The following is an 18,661-nucleotide window of genomic DNA, read 5'->3' as shown; positions in this document are numbered from 1 at the left end:
CTGAAGGCTACAAACCAAGTTTGGTGGGATCCAGCACATTGGTGGCATGAAGATGCACAAAGTAATGCACAAGTGAGACAACCACATCACCCAAGCCTTGTCATCCATGCTGTACCAATATACATCATTCTATCCTATTGTGACTCTCATAGGAAGAGAAGCTCTGAATATGATCTTCACACATTACAAACTTTCAGTAACTTTAATTTTTGTGTGTGCTTCTTGCCCTGAGATGTGGCATAAAGCTAGTAATGAGAGTGGTGCTACCCTGAAGCGGGCAAGGAGAATGATATCTTTAGAACAGAAAGTGGACCAATTTGATTTCCTTGCACATGGTGAAAGTCCAGCATTTGTTTGGATGCATTTTAGTATAGATAAGTCACCAGTGCAAACCATAAAGATACGTGAGCCAGCTTTTTGTGTGGCATTGCTGGCTTAGTGCATTTTTGAAGTACTAGGGCCAATTGCATGGCATCAGGGATGATGTGCTGCACTGTTTGATATTATTTCTTTATTACTTGGGAAGTGAGTCAGTTGTTGTTCGCTGATGATACAGCGCTGGTGGCTGATTCATGTGAGAAACTGCAGAAGCTGGTGACTGAGTTTGGTAAAGTGTGTGAAAGAAGAAAGTTAAGAGTAGGGTTAAGGGTCAAGTCAATTGGGAGGTAAGTTTGAATGGAGAAAAACTGGAGGAAGTAAAGTGTTTTAGATATCTGGGAGTGGATCTGGCAGCGGATGGAACCATGGAAGCGGAAGTGGATCGTAGGGTGGGGGAGGGGGCGAAAATTCTGGGAGCCTTGAAGAATGTGTGGAAGTCGAGAACATTATCTCGGAAAGCAAAAATGGGTATGTTTGAAGGAATAGTGGTTCCAACAATGTTGTATGGTTGCGAGGCATGGGCTATGGATAGAGTTGTGCGCAGGAGGATGGATGTGCTGGAAATGAGATGTTTGAGGACAATGTGTGGTGTGTGGTGGTTTGATCGAGTAAGTAACGTAAGGGTAAGAGAGATGTGTGGAAATAAAAAGAGCGTGGTTGAGAGAGCAGAAGAGGGTGTTTTGAAATGGTTTGGGCACATGGAGAGAATGAGTGAGGAAAGATTGACCAAGAGGATATATGTATCGGAGGTGGAGGGAACGAGGAGAAGTGGGAGACCAAATTGGAGGTGGAAAGATGGAGTGAAAAAGATTTTGTGTGATCGGGGCCTGAACATGCAGGAGGGTGAAAGGAGGGCAAGGAATAGAGTGAATTGGATCGATGTGGTATACCGGGGTTGACATGCTGTCAGTGGATTGAATCAGGGCATGTAAAGCGTCTGGGGTAAACCATGGAAAGCTGTGTAGGTATGTATATTTGCGTGTGTGGACGTATGTATATACATGTGTATGGGGGTGGGTTGGGCCATTTCTTTCGTCTGTTTCCTTGCGCTACCTCGCAAACGCGGGAGACAGCGACAAAGCAAAAAAAAAAAAAAAAAACTTTAATGAACAGTTCTGTAAATAATTTAGTTTTTTGTAGAATAAGCAAATCGTTTCTGATTTATATCATGCTGAATTTGAGTCCTTAAATGTTAGCACTATGAGTTAAGGTTTGTCTCTCAAGGGTCACTCCCTCAAACTCCCAGTAGTTATGTTTCAAGGATCACTAACCACAATTTTGCCAACTATGGGGTATTCCAGAAACATAACCCCTATGCTTTCCAAGGAACCGTATGTGTGTAGAGCATTACCAAATTTGATATTAGTTATATGCAGTCCTACTTGAATGAGACAGCTGAGATGGTGTCAAGGAATTTATAACTGTGAAAGATGGAATAATGTTTTCAGAAGGCTTTTCTTTGGTGACTAATTCACATGGGAAGTTTTGGATGAGTATTCTGTGTGATATCAAAGCACCAAAGCATATTTATGGATGTATAGGGATGTATGTGTTTATAAGATCCTCATAGGAATGTTGATTTTTTGCCCACATCAGTACTACTGCTGTACCACACTTAATGATGTTGTTCATTCTCGTTATATTTTCTTTTTTTGCGTATCCTACAGTTTGTGTATGTTTCTTCCACAAGCAAGAGGTCAGTGGGGACATCTTTCATGCAGGCCAACCATCTTTAAAATCCCCTTAAAATCTCAGTTATTTATTTTTTATCACACCTCTCATTTATTCTTGGCTCTCTTCACAGCATATTACATATAAGTATTCCTCTTAACTTAGATCATCCAACAATCTACTTATTTTCTGTTGTGTTACCCTGTACATGTACACACAACTTGGAGAATGTGCACTTACTTTGGTGATTGTAGGGGCCCTGAGGAAAGTAGAATTTTTTCCATTGCTTTCCTGGTGAGGGAAGACCTCAGTAGGTTACAAATGGCATGAAAATTCAGCTTGATGTCTGAAAGAAGGCAGGAAAATTCAAACATCAGGTACTGTTAGCTGCCACATAATGGTTAAAACCTGAAAATGAAAGACTTCAGGTATCTTTCTTAATTGTATCAGGTGTTTGAATTTTTTTCCTGAAGAAAGAACTGTTATGAAAGTAGCCTTTGGATCGCTTTAACTAGCCCGAAGATTTTGGTATTGTAACTTGTAACTGTGTATTTCCTTCATTCAGATTTGTTAAAATATTAGCACTCAACATTGGAAGAATTAGCAGTGTTTTGAAGTACAAATGATATTTTATATTGTAGATTTTTAAGACATTGCCTTTTATGTTTTTTTTTGTGTCTGATTTGGTGTATTTCTTTGCACTTCATTTCACCTAAATTAATGAGCATTAGAGTTTTTACATAGATGTTTTGTTAGTATGAATAGTATTTTATCATTCTGCTACCTCTCCTATCAGCTTTTGCATTACATAGTTTGTGTTCATCTTTTGTATTTTCCTCAACTGCATCTTGATTCAGTGTCTCACTTGCATGACAAACTTCACAGGTTAGCAGTAAAGTGACATGTAGCACCCAGCGTTTAGTTGCGTACACCACCACTCGCTCATCCACATCCTCCTCTGCTTCATCTTCTTCCAGTGCCAGTGAGGTGGGTATATTTTCTGGATTGCCCTTGTTGTGTCATCATGCTTGAAGTAATATCTGTTTTCAGTAGAAATTGATATGACCTTATATCTGAGAGCTTACTTAATTTCTTTGTTTTTTGATCATTGTAACCTGATTACTCTCATATCTTTTGTTTCTACATTATTTACAAGTCAAGTGATCATGTTTATTTGAGTTCTTATCATCTTAAATATTCTTCATACCAATATTACATTGTATGTCTGTCTTCTAAGAAGACTGTTTTCTTCACTTATTTTTTTGGGGAGCAGAAGGCATAGGAATCCATCAGTCATTCCTCATGTAGGTAGTTGGAAATAGAGCTGTAAGATAGTGTTCACCTATTGTCTTAAGCAAATTTTAGATATTATCAAGGAATTAATAAGGCCAACACTATTACTGCTGTATACCTTGGTGTATGTAAACATGATCACCAAAATGTACTCTACTCATAACACAAGCATTTTGAGTGGTCGGTAATTCTTAGCTAAGGCCATTTAGAAAGGCAGATGTGATATCCATATGCATATGCAACAGAACTAGTCTTAGTAGCATGTTAAGGTTGTAAACCCTAAGCTGCAAGGGCCAATGATCGTTGTGGTCTGTTTATGACATCATAATTGTGAAATGTTTTTTATTACCCTATGACCTTTAGTACATCAGTATTATCATATATTATTTCTGATTCCCTTTAACCTATCAGAAAGTAATGGTTTAGAGGGATTTTGCTGATATTGTGGCTTTGTTTTAGTCTTTGGTTTTCATTGAAAGTACTTGTTTATAGACCACTTTCAGACTGGTAGACTTGTGTCTGTTCTTGCTTTCTCATTGATCAATAATGGATTGATATATTATTGTTATAGTTGTGTTTTTAGCATGAGATGATAAATTTGTTATTTAACAGAGTATGAATTAACCCCCTAGAATGGATTTCAATATGTACAACTGTACAGCTGTCTTGCTTCTTTTTATAAAACTGGTAGTGGCAAGCAGGTAATGAGTTATTTGCTCACATATCAGCAGTCATTACAGTATTATCTGTTAGTACAGCATGGTGGAGAGAGTTTTACACTCATGGTGCCCAATCTCTTTAACATCTTTTGTATGCTGTCAGCACTCACGTTTTCATCATTCACTCTGTTCCATTCACCCAGTACTTCGATACTAAAAAAGTATGTTTTTTACATCTTTTCTTACAAGTTGTTTGCTTAGTTTCTTATGATCTCTGGTTGTTTTGCCTTTGTATTTTGTAGAGAACTGTTCTCGGCCAAGTTTGTGAAACTGGTTTAGATTCTTGAAGGTTGTGATCAAAGTCTTCTCTTACTTTTCCATGTTAAGCAACTGCATTGCCTCTAGCTGTTGATTGTCCCTCTCAGTTTGGGTAGGTACCATTTCTGTTGCCCTTTTCAGGATCACTTCAGTTTCTTCTCTGTTCTTCTTGAGGTACTGTAGCAGTGGTGTACCTTTCAGTAATGTAACTCAGTTTCCAGCTTTTAACTTGCCATGTTGCTTTCATTTAGTGATCATTGTGCAATGAGGTAGTGAACAGTCTTTGGTTTTATCTTGAAGATAGATGAAAGAATGGTTAAAGAGTAGAGTAAATTTTGGAATTCTGTAAAGAATCCCCCCTCCTTTTCCTTTAGTTGATTCCTCTTTCATTTCTTGTAGTTGATATGTGTATGATGTAAGTATCAGTTGGCTAAAGGAAGATGTATTTTCTCTCTTCAGTTTCAAGTGTTACTTCCCATCATAACTTTTGGATGAGTAGGAATGACTGGATATGGTGTTTAATCCCTTTACCTAAATTACTGGATCAGTTGATTTTAGGATGTTATGATAAGACACCCTTTCTGTTGTAATATTCAAACAGAATTCACTTTGCCAGTATGTATACGCTTCCTTGCCTCTTTCTTTATGGGTTCCAGGATGTTTGTGTTTGACACTGGTTAGGGTAGTTTATATGGTTGTTTATGTATGAGTGAGTGTTTTGAATTAAATGAGACACATCAAGATTTTCTGATGATATTGCAGTTAGGTGCTGTTTTTTGGGTGGGTCATTGCATAAGATGACAGAAATGCAGAATGATTGTGATATGACGATGACCATTGAGAAACAGAATGGAAGTTGCCACTGCTGTTTGATACAGCTGATGTGATGTTGTCAGTGAAATCAGAGGAAGTGGTGCTCTTTTCCCTTTATATAAGATGAAACATAATTAAATGCCCCAATCAAATCCATCCCTTTGTATTTCAATTTCCGAAAAGGGAAACAAGTCAAGTGGGGAGTGCTCATCCTCCTCAAAGGCTCAGACTGGCATGTCTTAATGTGTGTGGATGACCAAGATAAGAAAGGAGAGATAGGTAGTATGTTTGAGGATAGATACCTGGATGTTCTGACTCTGAGTGAAATGAAGCTCAAGGGTAAAGGGGAAGAATGGTGTAGAAGAGTCTTTGGAGTAAAGTCAGGGGTTGATGAGAGGACAAGAGCTAAGGAAGGAATAGCACTACTCCTGAAGCAGGAGTTGTGGGAGTGTGTGGTAGAGTGTAAGAAAGTAAATTCTAGATTGATGGTGGTGAAACTGAAAGTGGATGGAGAAAGATGGGTGATTATTGGTGCTAATGCACTTGGTCATGAGAAGAAAGATCATGAGAGGCAAGTGGTTTCAGAGCAGCTGAGTGAGTGTGTCAGCAGCTTTAATACATGAGAGCGGATATTAGTGATGGGTGATTTAAATGCGAAGATGAGTGATGTGGCAGTTGAGGGTATAATTGGTGAATATGGGGTATTCAGTGTTGTGAATGGAATTGGTGCACAGCTTGTGGATTTGTGTGGTGAAAAGAAATTGGTGATTGGGAATACCTGGTTTAAAAAGAGATATGCATAAGTATACGTATGTGAGTAGGAGAGATGGTCAAAGGGCATTATTGGATTACATGTTTATTGATAAGTGTGTAAAAGAGAGACTTTTGGATGTTAATTTGCTGAGAGAGGCATCTGGAGGGATGTCTGATCACTATCTTGTGGAGGCAATGGTGAAGATTTGTAGAGGTTTTCAAAAAAGAAGAGAAAATGTTGGGGAGAAGAGAGTGGTGCGAGCAAGTGAGCTTGGAAAGGAGACGTATGTAAGGAAGTACCTGGAGAGATTGAGTGTAGAATAGCAAATGGTGAGAGCAAATGATGTGAGGAGAGTGAGTGAGGAATGGGATGTATTAAAGGAAGCATTGATGGCATGTGCAAAAGATGCATGTGGCATGAGAAAGGTGGGAGGTGGGCAGATTAGAAAGGGTAGTGAGTGGTGGTATGAAGAAGTAAAATTGTCAGTGAAAGGGAAAAGAGAGGCATTTGGACAATACCTACAAGGAAGGAGTGCAGGTGACAGGGAGAGGTATGAAAGAAAGCGGCAGTAGGTCAAGGGAAAGTGTAATGGTTGAAAAAGAGGACAAATGAGAGCTAGGGTGAGAGAGTATCATTAAACTTCAGGTAGAATAAAAGATGTTTTAGAAGGAGGTGAATAACATGCATAAGACAACAGAATAAATGGGAGTATCAGTGAAGGGGGGAAGTAATAACAGCTAGTGATGAAGTGAGAAGGAGATGGAGTGAGTATTTTGAAGGTTTGTTGAATGTGTTTGGCGATAGAGTGGCAGATGTAGGGTGTTTTGGTTAGAATGGTATGCGAAGTGAGAGGGTCAGGGAGAATGGTTTAGTTAAGAGAGAAGTAGTGAAAGCTTTGCGGAAGATGAAATTCAGCAAGGTGGTGGGTTTGTTTGATATTGCAGGTATATTTATTAAGAAAGGGGGTGACTGTGTTCTTGATTGGTTGGTAAGGATATTCATTGTATGTATGGATCATGGTAAAGTGCCTGAGGATTGGCGGAATGCATGCATAGTACCATTGTACAAAGGCCACGGGGATAAAGGTGAGTTTTCAAACTACAGAGGCACAAGTTTGTTTAGTATCCTGGGAAATTATATGGGAGGATATTGATTGAGAGGGTGAAGGCATGTACAGAACATCAGATTGGGAAAGAGCAATGTGGTTTCAGAAGTGGTAGAGGATGTGTGGATCAGGTGTTTGCACTGAAGAATGTGTGTGAGAAATACTTAGAAAAACAAATGGATTTTATGCAGCATTTATGGATCTGGAGAAGGCATATGATAGGGCTGATAGAGATGCTTTGTGGAAGGTCTTAACCTCCCTTCATGGTATTGCTGTCTCAGATGATTTTATTGTTCTAATTGAATGAAAATGATTCTTCATTTTTGATGGCCAACATTCTTTTCTTTTCCAATGAGCACATTGTTTTTCAGTGCACACACACACACACACACATACACACATGCACCTTTTATAGAAGTAAATCAAGTCAAATCCAGTCAAGGAAAATTATGAGCATGTTATGGTAATGTGAATGTATTGAGAGAAAGGATACTTCATCTCATAAAAAAGTAGTGTAGAATAGCTTACTAAATTTTACTTATAATCCTTAACACTGTGTGTTTCCTTATATTTTATTATTACCTGCTAATGGTATGTGATACAGTATGATATCTTAACAGGGAGAAAAATATGAGAACCACACCATATCAGTTGCAGTCCCACCCGCATTACCAGCTAAACAACGTGTATATCAGGGTCGAGGGTCTTCAGAGGTTCGTGCTCCATCTACCTATGACAACGTTGAATTTGATCATGTAGATGTAGGAGATACAAGAATCAAGGTGAGAGTAACAATATTATTAGTTCTGCAGTGAATTTAGTTATTCATTGTATTGTTACTATATTCATTTGAAGATAGTAGAGTGAGATTTTTTCATATTTTGCTGTTTAATTGCTTTTTCGTCATTTTTAGCAGTTATTACATTTGAGAAGACAGCTTTTATTATAAAGATGATACTCTTTTCATGTATTTTCATGTATGAGATGAGATTCAGTTTTTCATCCTGCAACTGAAGTATTGATAGAATGATAGGTACAGTTACACCACCAATTTTCCGGCAACTGACGGTTCAGCACCTCCTTTAGTCTGGACAGAATTACCTGTGGGAACTTGAAATTACCATGGCCACCAGACTAGTTAACTGGGTGGCCACAGATGGCATTGTGTGTAGGGCGCACTTATTTACATTCTTTGCACTGCACTTGGTGGTCGTGATAGCGCAATTCTTTGAGATTCTTAGCTTATTTTGCTTAAATTTAACCCTAGCTGTGGCTTCTAAAACATATGTCAAACATAAACACCAGTCTATATGGATCCAAGATAAAGTAGAAATGTTGAAAAAAATGGACTATGGTGTTTCGGTGCATAAGCTTTGTGACATCTATAGTATTGATTTATCAACCGTTTATGTTATAAAGAAGCAAAGGGAGAAAATATTGAAATTCTCTGCAGACAGGGATTCCAAGAAGCAAATGACGATTAGAAAAACTATGAAAGATAGTAAGAGTACTGAGCATGATCAAGTGATGATGCAATGGTTTCGACAGCATCGGAGTGATGGAGTGGACTTGTCAGGTAGCATGATAATGGAACACGCTTAGTTGTTCCATAAAGAACTTAGATTACAACATGAGCACGACTATAGTGAAGGATGGCTTCAGAGATTCAAGAAGCGTCATGGAATTCCCATGGATAAAGTGTGTGGAGAAAAGCGGTCTGCAAACCATGAAGGAGCTGCCGAGTATGTGGACAAATTTGCGAAACTCGCAGCTGAGGAGCACCTCAGGCTTGAGCTGGTGTATAATGTATTTCATTTATTTATATTTGATTTACATTTGATATTTGTTTAATTTAAATTTCTAGCAGTCTATGGTATACTTTCGACACATGGGAGATGTATAATTAGTGAGTTAGAGGTGTGTTGATGAATTATTATTACATGACCATGGTTGGTCCAGCAAAATGGTTAATTCAGCAAGACTTTAGAACCAAGAGTGCTGGAAAATCAGTGGTGTACCTGTATTTGTATGTCTGTGTACATACATATATACATGTTCACCATTCCCCATATTAATGAGGTATTTATCATTAACTCTTTCTATTGAAATGAAGTGGACCAGGTTCATGCAGCCAGCCATTTAGTACACTCACTTTTATCTTTATTAAATGTCTCCTGTGCGAAGTTTGAACAGCTTCCACTTATAGCACTTTTTGATGATTTAGTTTGCATAGTAAAGTGATTTGTCGAGACTAATACCACTATTTATGCTTCAACCCACACACACAAACTGTCTAAGTCATACACAATCAGTAAACATTCCCAAGCACATAGTCCTTCCTGCTACATACACTCATGCTTGTATCTTTAGTCTAATCATAACTTGCTGCAGAGGATACTTGCTTTTTTCAGAGGATATGTTTCATTGTTTATAAAGATTTCTGTTAATATTATGATCTTGGCCCTCTGTTATGTTGTTGGAGTTTTATTAGGTGTACTTGACATATTTGCTAAAAAAGGAAAAAAATTAATGAGGAAGCTATATGGTACTTTGGAAATTGGACAAGATTAGAATATATCTACTGGTTCATATAATCCCAAAGGATGATAACCTACTTGTAAATCATGTAAAATGGCAGCGTATGATACATCAAGAGTGTGTTTAATGTAAAAGAGTCTCTAAGAGGATTCAGATTCTCAAGAAACTTTTAACAATTACATTATTTGATCCATAACTCTAAATTGAAGCTTCTACATCAAAGAGATGCTTAAAATCCTACCAGTTACTAATGATAATCTGTGATAAAAGCTTATTGTAGACCATACTTTTTGTAAACTAAACTTTTCTGAAACATACTTTAGAACTATGGGAAAAAGATTGCTAACTTCAAAGGAAACATGGGAAAGAAATGATTGAAATGTATCAAGAAAAAAGTACTCTGTGAAGGTGTTATTTTTTGATGGAAAGGAAGGGATTGTTACCCCTCAGTTCAGTAGACATTGCTAAAGCATACCACCCCAGTTTTGCAATCTTAGTGAGCTTCTGAAAGGTATTGCTTTCTTTAGCCTTTGATATTAGAGATCCTCTATAAGATGTTGAAATCTCTCCTGACCCCATACAAGGATGTAAGATAAGGCATCATAAGAATCTTAATTTTCCACCACTTCTTTTTGATATTTTTCACTGTTGTACAGTACAGTAAAATTTTAGTATTGCAGAATTGGAGTTCCCAGAGGGAACATGCATCAGAGCTATAGATAGATAAATAGCAGAATAAATGAATTACTGAGTAATGGAGCATCTCAGGTTTATATGTGTCTTTGTATATGTGTATGTAGCTGTCTGTTTGATTACATCTCTCAATTACCCTTCTACTGTGCTTTCAGAGCCATGTGGCTGATTGTGTTGAGATTAGCAAATGCACAAAAATAGTCACAGTAATGCCTAATGCTTGCAGAAAATGTAACTGTCATGTATGCGAGAGGATGGTGTGACAAAGCTACTCAGAAAAACTATTGTTCCCTTCCATAATGTCATTCTGCCACATTCCCTCACGTGCCTATTGCCACTCTCCTTTTGTCATTGATTTGGTAAAGATATGGTTAAGATCAGTTTGATTTAAGAATAAGTTTGCTTTCATCGTGAGTTGGCTTTTTATACTCATGAAGACTAATTATATTTAGTGAGTTTGTACTACTGATATTAGCGATATAATTCTCAGTTGTGAACAAAATTTCTGGTGGGCTAAAGTCAACATTAGATGCACCATGATGTTTGAATTAAGCATGTTTTTCTTTCTCTTGGTCAGTGACAGTGGTCTACATGGTTTTTTATTAATCTATTAAAGATAGCTTAATGTACATATATCAAAGATTCCATACATATTGGTGAGTGCTGATATCATGATAAGTCCAACCTATTTTCATGTTTAGAGTGAACTGTCATATACTCGCAGATCAATGAGAATAGTCTATGGGGAAGTACATTGTATTAGTAATTTCTTTCAGTGATTTTATTACAGTTTTGAAAGATGAGGAATCAACGAACTGTGTACCAATATAAAAAGGGGCATGGAGGGATACGTGATATACCAAGCAGCAGAGCATATACTGACATGTATTTGCTCATATGAAGAGTGCTTTCAATTGTGAAGCATCAAGAAGCACAGCACACGCTGACATAGAAGGATAATGTTATCTTGATTGTACTTTTTTTACCAATGAATATCAATTTCAACTTGGATCAATCAAAATTGCTGGGAAATACTATTTTGGTCATCCCTACGTCAGTGCTGGCAGAGTTGCTGCCCCTCCCACAGATGTGGGAATCAGCATATACCACCAACATGAGTATTAGCTGACACCACTGCCTCCATTGTGGCATTACCACCTGTGGTTCCTTATACAACTACACCTAGTAACTGAATATGATTGTTACAAGTTGTTGTTGTTTTAACTCATCCTCTGGAAAGGCTTGGGCTGGGTTGTCTGAATGTGTGTGGAAGAATGGTTTGGGAATGGCATAGAAGTAGAGTCAGTGGTTGGTGTGAAGGCAGAAGCTGAGGAAGGGATAGCACTTACTGCTGAAGCTGGAGTTATGAGAATGTAGGAAAGAGTGTAAGGAAGTAAGCTCCAGACTGATGTGGGTAACAATGGGAGTGAATTGTAAGAAATGGGTGATTGACAGTGCTTATTCACCTAGCCATAAGGAGAAAAATATTGCGAGGTAAGTATTTTGGGAGCAGATGAGTGAGTGTGTCAGCACTTTAGATTCAAGAGATCAAGTATTAGTGATGGGTGGTTTAAAAGAGATAGTGAGTAATGTGGCAGTTCAAGGTATAATTGGCAAAAATGGAGTAATCAGTAAGGTGAGTGAGATTGGGGAACAGCCTGTGGAGTTGCATCCTGAAAAGAAGAGATGATTGGGAATTTTTGTTTTGATAAGAGGGACATACATAAGTATATATGGTTGAGTTGGAACGATTTGAAGAGGGTGTTATGGGATTACATACTAATTGATAGGCATGCAAAAGAGAGACTCTTGGATGTGAATGTGTTGAGAGTGGCAGTGGGTGGGATGTCTGATCATTACCTGGTGGAGGCAAGGATGGAGATTTGTAGAGGTTTTGGAAAAATGGATATTATGAGCAGGCAGGGATGAAGTGAAAAGATGGAATGGGTATTTTGAAGGATTCCTGAATGTATCTGATGATAGGATGGCAGATGTAGGTTTTGGATCTCGGAGGTATGCGAAGAGAGAGTCATGGCAAGTGGTTTGGTGGCGAGGAAGAGGTCATGAAAGTCTTGCGTAAGAGGAAATGTGGCAAGGTGGCTGGAGCAAATGGCATTACAGTTGAATTTCATAAGAAAGGAGGTGCTTTATTATTGATTGATTAGTTAGGATCTTCAGTATATGTTTGGATCATGGTGAGATGCCTGAGGATTGGTGGAATGCTTATATATTGGCATTGTAGAAAGGCAAACGGAGGAAGTTTAGAGTAAATGTGAATTAAGGAAGGTTATTACATTTAGCAGTAAAGAGGGACGGATTAGTTGGAATGATAGTTTGAAAGGAGAACATTTGGAGGACATAGTATGTTTTAGATACCTGAAAGTGGACATGGCAGCCAATGGAGCCATGGAAGACAAATTGATTCATTGGATGGGTGGAGGGGCAAAGTTATGAGAACATTGAGGAATATGTGGAAAGAGAGGTCAATATCTAGGAGGGCAAAAACTGATATGTTTGAAGGTCTAGTATTCCCAAAAAGGTTGTGTGAGTGTGAGGCATGGACTATAGATGAGAATATACTGGAGAGGGTTATGTATGGGATATGGAATGTTTGAGAATGATATGCGATGTGAAGAGGATTGATAAAGTAAGCAATGATAGAACGTGAGAGAAAGAGATGTAGGAATAAGAAGAGTGTGATTGAGAGAGCTGAAGTCAGTGTGCAGAAATAAGTTGGAAATATGGGGAGAATGAATATTGGGAGGTTGACAAAGAAGATATATGTATCAGAAGTAGAGGGGATAAGAAAGGGGAGACCAGATTGGAGATGGAAAGATGGGGTGAAAAATATGTGCATGGGGCCTGGATGTGCAGGAGGATGAAAGGCATGCATATGATAGAGTGAATTGGAGTGATGTGGTATACTGGGGATGATGTGTTGTCATTAGACTGAAGCAGGGCATATAATTATAAGCAGTGGGGGGAAACCTCAGAAAGGCTCTTGGGGCCTTGTTGTGAATAGGGGGCTGTGGTGTAGGTGCATTACACATAACAACTAGAGAATGGATGTGAGCAAATTAGGCCTTTATTTTGTCTCTTCCTGGTGCTCTCATCAACATGGGAAATGGTGAACAGGCATGAAAAATGAAAGAACTTCTCAAAATGTTTGAAAAATCTGTGAGTGAAAGTTTGAAACTTTTTGTTTACAAATGTGCAGGTGTTAACGATCAATGATATTACTGTCCACAGCAAAAAGAAGATCCGAGTCCAAAACTTCCTCCCAAGATTGGCTGTAATTTGCAGCTACGTAGCAGCAGTAGCAGCAGCAGTAGCAGTGTTTGTAGTGGATACAGCAGCACCAACAGCATAATGTGCAATTGTAGCAGCAGCAGTAGCAGCCAAGGAGGAAGTAATGTGGTTCAGCTACGAAGACAGCACAATAAATTTGAGAAGATTGAATCCCACTATTTTACGACTGATAATGATGACAACCCACCACCCTTGCCAGTCAAGAAGAAGCATGGTGTGTTTCTTATTTTTTCATCAGCTATTATACAACCTATTTGGTTTTGCTGTTTGGTAATTAAAGCTTTGTAACTGTTTGAAGTGAGAACTGCTTTTAAAGTTATTTTCTCTTCAGCTTTATTACCTGCTCTTCACAGGTCAGGCAGTCTCACACAGTATCACTGTCCTAAACATTATGCATAGTGCTTATTTTCATGTGTTCTGTCATTCCAGTGTTCTAATTAGTGTGCTGTCATGCTTTGTTCTTCCATTGCAGTATAATCCTTTTTTTCCTCTTAATTGTTAAAACATTCCATTTTTTCCCTAATTTAATGTGAGCACTGATTTCACTGTTATTGTTCATATGCTGTCATGCTGCAACTTAGATCTTTTTCTTTCATTTGTTACCCATCATAGATCTTAATAATTAGTCATATTTCCTCTTTCTTCTCTTTGTATATTTCCAAACCTCATCAGCACAAATGGTTTAAGTATATTAGGCACACCCTTTGAGTCCTCTTTCTTGCATTTACTTGAAGAGAATCCGTTGAAACCATAACCCATGATTTCTTTTGATGAAAAATAGAAAAAAAGCCTTAACTGAAAAAGTCATGCTCTTTAAGAAATTGGTTATCCCCTATGCAACTGAAAACCAAGAGCCTGTTAGCTGTGAGCAGATTTGACCTGAATGCATTATTTCTGCTTAATGTTTGCTTAACGAATTAATGGTTAACCCTGATCCCCTATTTGCTAGTTGTCCCAGCAGCAGATAACAAGCCAGTTTGACGTTTTTGTCAAAATATGGTTGATTTTATCAATGGAGAAGCCTTTTTCTTTTTTTCATTTTTAGATATGGAATTATCTCAGGTTGGAAAATCTCGTTCTTGTAAGGAATTTCCACTGTTAAGAATTTTGTTGATTTATTCTAAGAGATACATTTTCATGTGCATATTAATCAGAAAGATTCCACTCCATCTCATTCTTAGTGTAATTATACATAAGGCCAGTGAATAAAAACTTTTGATTGTGAGAGATTTCCCCGTAATCCTGATTTGTCAAACTTAAAATGAAATACTCTTTGTTTGATATCTCTGTGATATTTCAAAACTGTGTGTAGTGGATGAGTTTGATCTAGAAGGAATACACAGTACATTACAGTAACTTATGTTGTGCTTGTTTATTCATGGAATTTATGACCTTATGATTTCTCATTTGGACTGATGCTTTTAGAACAGGTGCTGTGAGTATACACAAAACTCTTAGCATCATTGCTAATAACTTAGGACAGTGAAAAATGAATCTTCCTGATAGAATCAGTTTATTCCACTAATCCCTGAGGCAGTATAAAATGCATTTTTGATTCACTTTCTTTGAAATATGTAGTTGGAATTTTTTTGTAAAGACTTTTGATTTATTTTTCTCACAGTTCATCTTCTAAAGACTTTTGATTTATTTTTCTCACAGTTCATGACTACATGAAGCTGTTTGGTCAAGTAAGTGAACCTAATCCAAGTGAGCTATTGCGTCATTCTGTCCATCAGATGCACCTCGTCTCAGCAATGGAGTCTCACATTCATGATTTCGATCATGACCATGACTTCTTTCATACTTCAGCTTTCATGGGAATTATCGATGGGTGAGTTTGCATGTCTTCTTTAACCCGTTTTTATCTAATTTTTTTTTTTTTTTTTTTTTTTTTTTTTTTTTGCCGCTGTCTTCCGCGTTTGCGAGGTAGCGCAAGGAAACAGACGAAAGAAATGGCCCAACCCACCCCCATACACATGTATATACATACGTCCACACACGCAAATATACATACCTACACAGCTTTCCATGGTTTACCCCAGACGCTTCACATGCCCTGATTCAATCCACTGACAGCACGTCAACCCCGGTATACCACATCGCTCCAATTCACTCTATTCCTTGCCCTCCTTTCACCCTCCTGCATGTTCAGGCCCCGATCACACAAAATCTTCTTCACTCCATCTTTCCACCTCCAATTTGGTCTCCCTCTTCTCCTCGTTCCCTCCACCTCCGACACATATATCCTCTTGGTCAATCTTTCCTCACTCATTCTCTCCATGTGCCCAAACCATTTCAAAACACCCTCTTCTGCTCTCTCAACCACGCTCTTTTTATTTCCACACATCTCTCTTACCCTTACATTACTTACTCGATCAAACCACCTCACACGACACATTGACCTCAAACATCTCATTTCCAGCACATCCATCCTCCTGCGCACCACTCTATCCATAGCCCACGCCTCGCAACCATACAACATTGTTGGAACCACTATTCCTTCGAACATACCCATTTTTGCTTTCCGAGATAATGTTCTCGACTTCCACACATTCTTCAAGGCTCCCAGAATTTTCGCCCCCTCCCCCACCCTATGATCCACTTCCACTTCCATGGTTCCATCCACTGCCAGATCCACTCCCAGATATCTAAAACACTTCACTTCCTCCAGTTTTTCTCCATTCAAACTCACCTCCCAAGTGACTTGACCCTCAACCCTACTGTACCTAATAACCTTGCTCTTATTCACATTTACTCTTAACTTTCTTCTTTCACACACTTTACCAAACTCAGTCACCAGCTTCTGCAGTTTCTCACATGAATCAGCCACCAGCACTGTATCATCAGTGAACAACAACTGACTCACTTCCTAAGCTCTCTCATCCCCAACAGACTTCATACTTGCCCCTCTTTCCAAAACTCTTGCATTCACCTCCCTAACAACCCCATCCATAAACAAATTAAACAACCATGGAGACATCACACACCCATGCCGCAAACCTACATTCACTGAGAACCAATCACTTTCCTCTCTTCCTACACGTACACATGCCTTACATCCTTGATAAAAACTTTTCACTGCTTCTAACAACTTTCCTCCCACACCATATATTCTTAATACCTTCCACAGAGCATCTCTATCAACTCTATCATATGCCTTCTCCAGATCCATAAATGCTACATACAAATCCATTTGCTTTTCTAAGTATTTCTCACATACATTCTTCAAAGCAAACACCTGATCCACACATCCTCTACACCTTCTGAAACCACACTGCTCTTCCCCAATCTGATGCTCTGTACATGCCTTCACCCTCTCAATCAATACCCTCCCATATAATTTACCAGGAATACTCAACAGTAGGGGAGAAAGAATACTTCCCACGTATTCCCTGCGTGTCGTAGAAGGCAACTAAAAGGGGAGGGAGCGGGGGGCTGGAAATCCTCCCCTCTCATTTTTTTTTTTTTTTTTATTTTCCAAAAGAAGGAACAGAGAAGGGGCCAGGTGAGGATATTCCCTCAAAGGCCCAGTTCTCTGTTCTTAACGCTACCTCACTAACGCGGGAAATGGCGAATAGTTTGAGAAAGACTCAACAAACTTATACCTCTGTAATTTGAGCACTCACTGTTATCCCCTTTGCCTTTGTACAATGGCACTATGCACGCATTCCGCCAATCCTCAGGCACCTCACCATGAGTCATACATACATTAAATAACCTTACCAACCAGTCAACAATACAGTCACCCCCTTTTTTAATAAATTCCACTGCAATACCATCCAAACCTGCTGCCTTGCCGGCTTTCATCTTCCGCAAAGCTTTTACTACCTCTTCTCTGTTTACCAAATATATATGACACTAAAGAGTTATGGACATTATTCTACATTGATTGGTTATGCAAGTTCTACAGTTTACTCAAAGTAGTGTGATGTCAGCAAAATTTGCTTCAGTGTAAGAGACAATGAGAAGCAAAAAAGGATGTGAGAGTGGAAATAATAGATGCAGGATTAAAGATTTAAAGGCTAGATGTGGGTTTTTAAAGGTGAAAAATGGACGGGATGTGAAGTTCAGTATCTGTATATTTGTATCTTGTGTGCTGTTTTCGAAGTTGAAAGTGATGGAAGCTAAAGATAAGAATTACTAATAACAGTATTCCAGTCTCTGTGAAATTCATATAGTATGAACCCCTAAGAACCCTTCACATTTCTCAAAAGACCATAGTTTTTCGCTGTGGCCTTGAGCTCCTAGTACATATCAAAGTTTAATTGATTATTAATTTTTTCTCTCTTTTAGATACAGTTATTGATCATTTGTGTGTGTACTTTTTGGCCCCTGATCCCTATGCCACATTTAACATTTAAAGATATGGCACCTGTTAACACTGATCATAAAAACGTATCTTAGTTGTACCTCTTTTGTTTCAATGCACAACCCAGGTGTACCATATCAATCCAACTTGTTCTGTCCAATGCATGCCCCTATTCTTCATAAATTTTCAGGCCTTTGTATCACAAAGCCTCCTTCATTCATCCCTCTATTCCCTTTAGGTATCCCTTTCCCTTTTTCTCCTTCCACCCCTGATGCACAGATCCTCTTTGTCAGTTTTTCGTCACTCATATTCTTGAACCATTTCAGCACACCCTGATGAGCTTTCCCATTCAGACAGTCAGACTACACTGAGACCACACCATTCCCTTTTCCCGTCATTGTGGGTGTGGGTTTTTAAAGGTGAAAAATGGACTGGATGTGAAGTTCAGTATCTGTATATTTGTATCTTGTGTGCTGTTTTCGAAGTTGAAAGTGATGGAAGCTAAAGATAAGAATTACTAATAACAGTATTCCAGTCTCTGTGAAATTCATATAGTATGAACCCCTAAGAACCCTTCACATTTCTCATAAGACCATAGTTTTTCACTTTGGCCTTGAGCTCCTAGTACATATCAAAGTTTAATTGATTATTAATTTTTTCTCTCTTTTAGATACAGTTATTGATCATTTGTGTGTGTACTTTTTGGCCCCTGATCCCTGTGCCACATTTAACATTTAAAGATATGGCACCTGTTAACACTGATCATAAAAACGTATCTTAGTTGTACCTCTTTTGTTTCAATGCACAACCCAGGTGTACCA

At 38.4% G+C, this 18,661-nt stretch overlaps 1 protein-coding gene across 8 annotated transcripts in view; it reads left to right on the top strand.

Moving 5' to 3' along the window:
- C3G (C3G guanyl-nucleotide exchange factor) overlaps nt 1-18,661 on the top strand; it is a 411,105-nt gene that overhangs the window by 331,640 nt on the left and 60,804 nt on the right. For 7 of the 8 annotated variants that reach the window (XM_071686024.1, XM_071686028.1, XM_071686027.1 and 4 more), the window contains 4 exons: nt 2,935-3,036; nt 7,612-7,773; nt 13,472-13,745; nt 15,191-15,362. In XM_071686024.1, the coding sequence (XP_071542125.1) occupies nt 2,935-3,036; nt 7,612-7,773; nt 13,472-13,745; nt 15,191-15,362 (710 nt within the window). The remainder of the gene's footprint in view (nt 1-2,934; nt 3,037-7,611; nt 7,774-13,471; nt 13,746-15,190; nt 15,363-18,661) is intronic. The other variant, XM_071686026.1, reaches the window with a different exon arrangement.

This window comes from Panulirus ornatus, chromosome 41 (genome assembly GCF_036320965.1).
Source record: "Panulirus ornatus isolate Po-2019 chromosome 41, ASM3632096v1, whole genome shotgun sequence".
In the NCBI taxonomy this organism is placed as follows: domain Eukaryota; kingdom Metazoa; phylum Arthropoda; class Malacostraca; order Decapoda; family Palinuridae; genus Panulirus; species Panulirus ornatus.
Note: the sequence above shows the minus strand (reverse complement) of the source record. Positions and strands in the feature narration are given on the sequence as shown.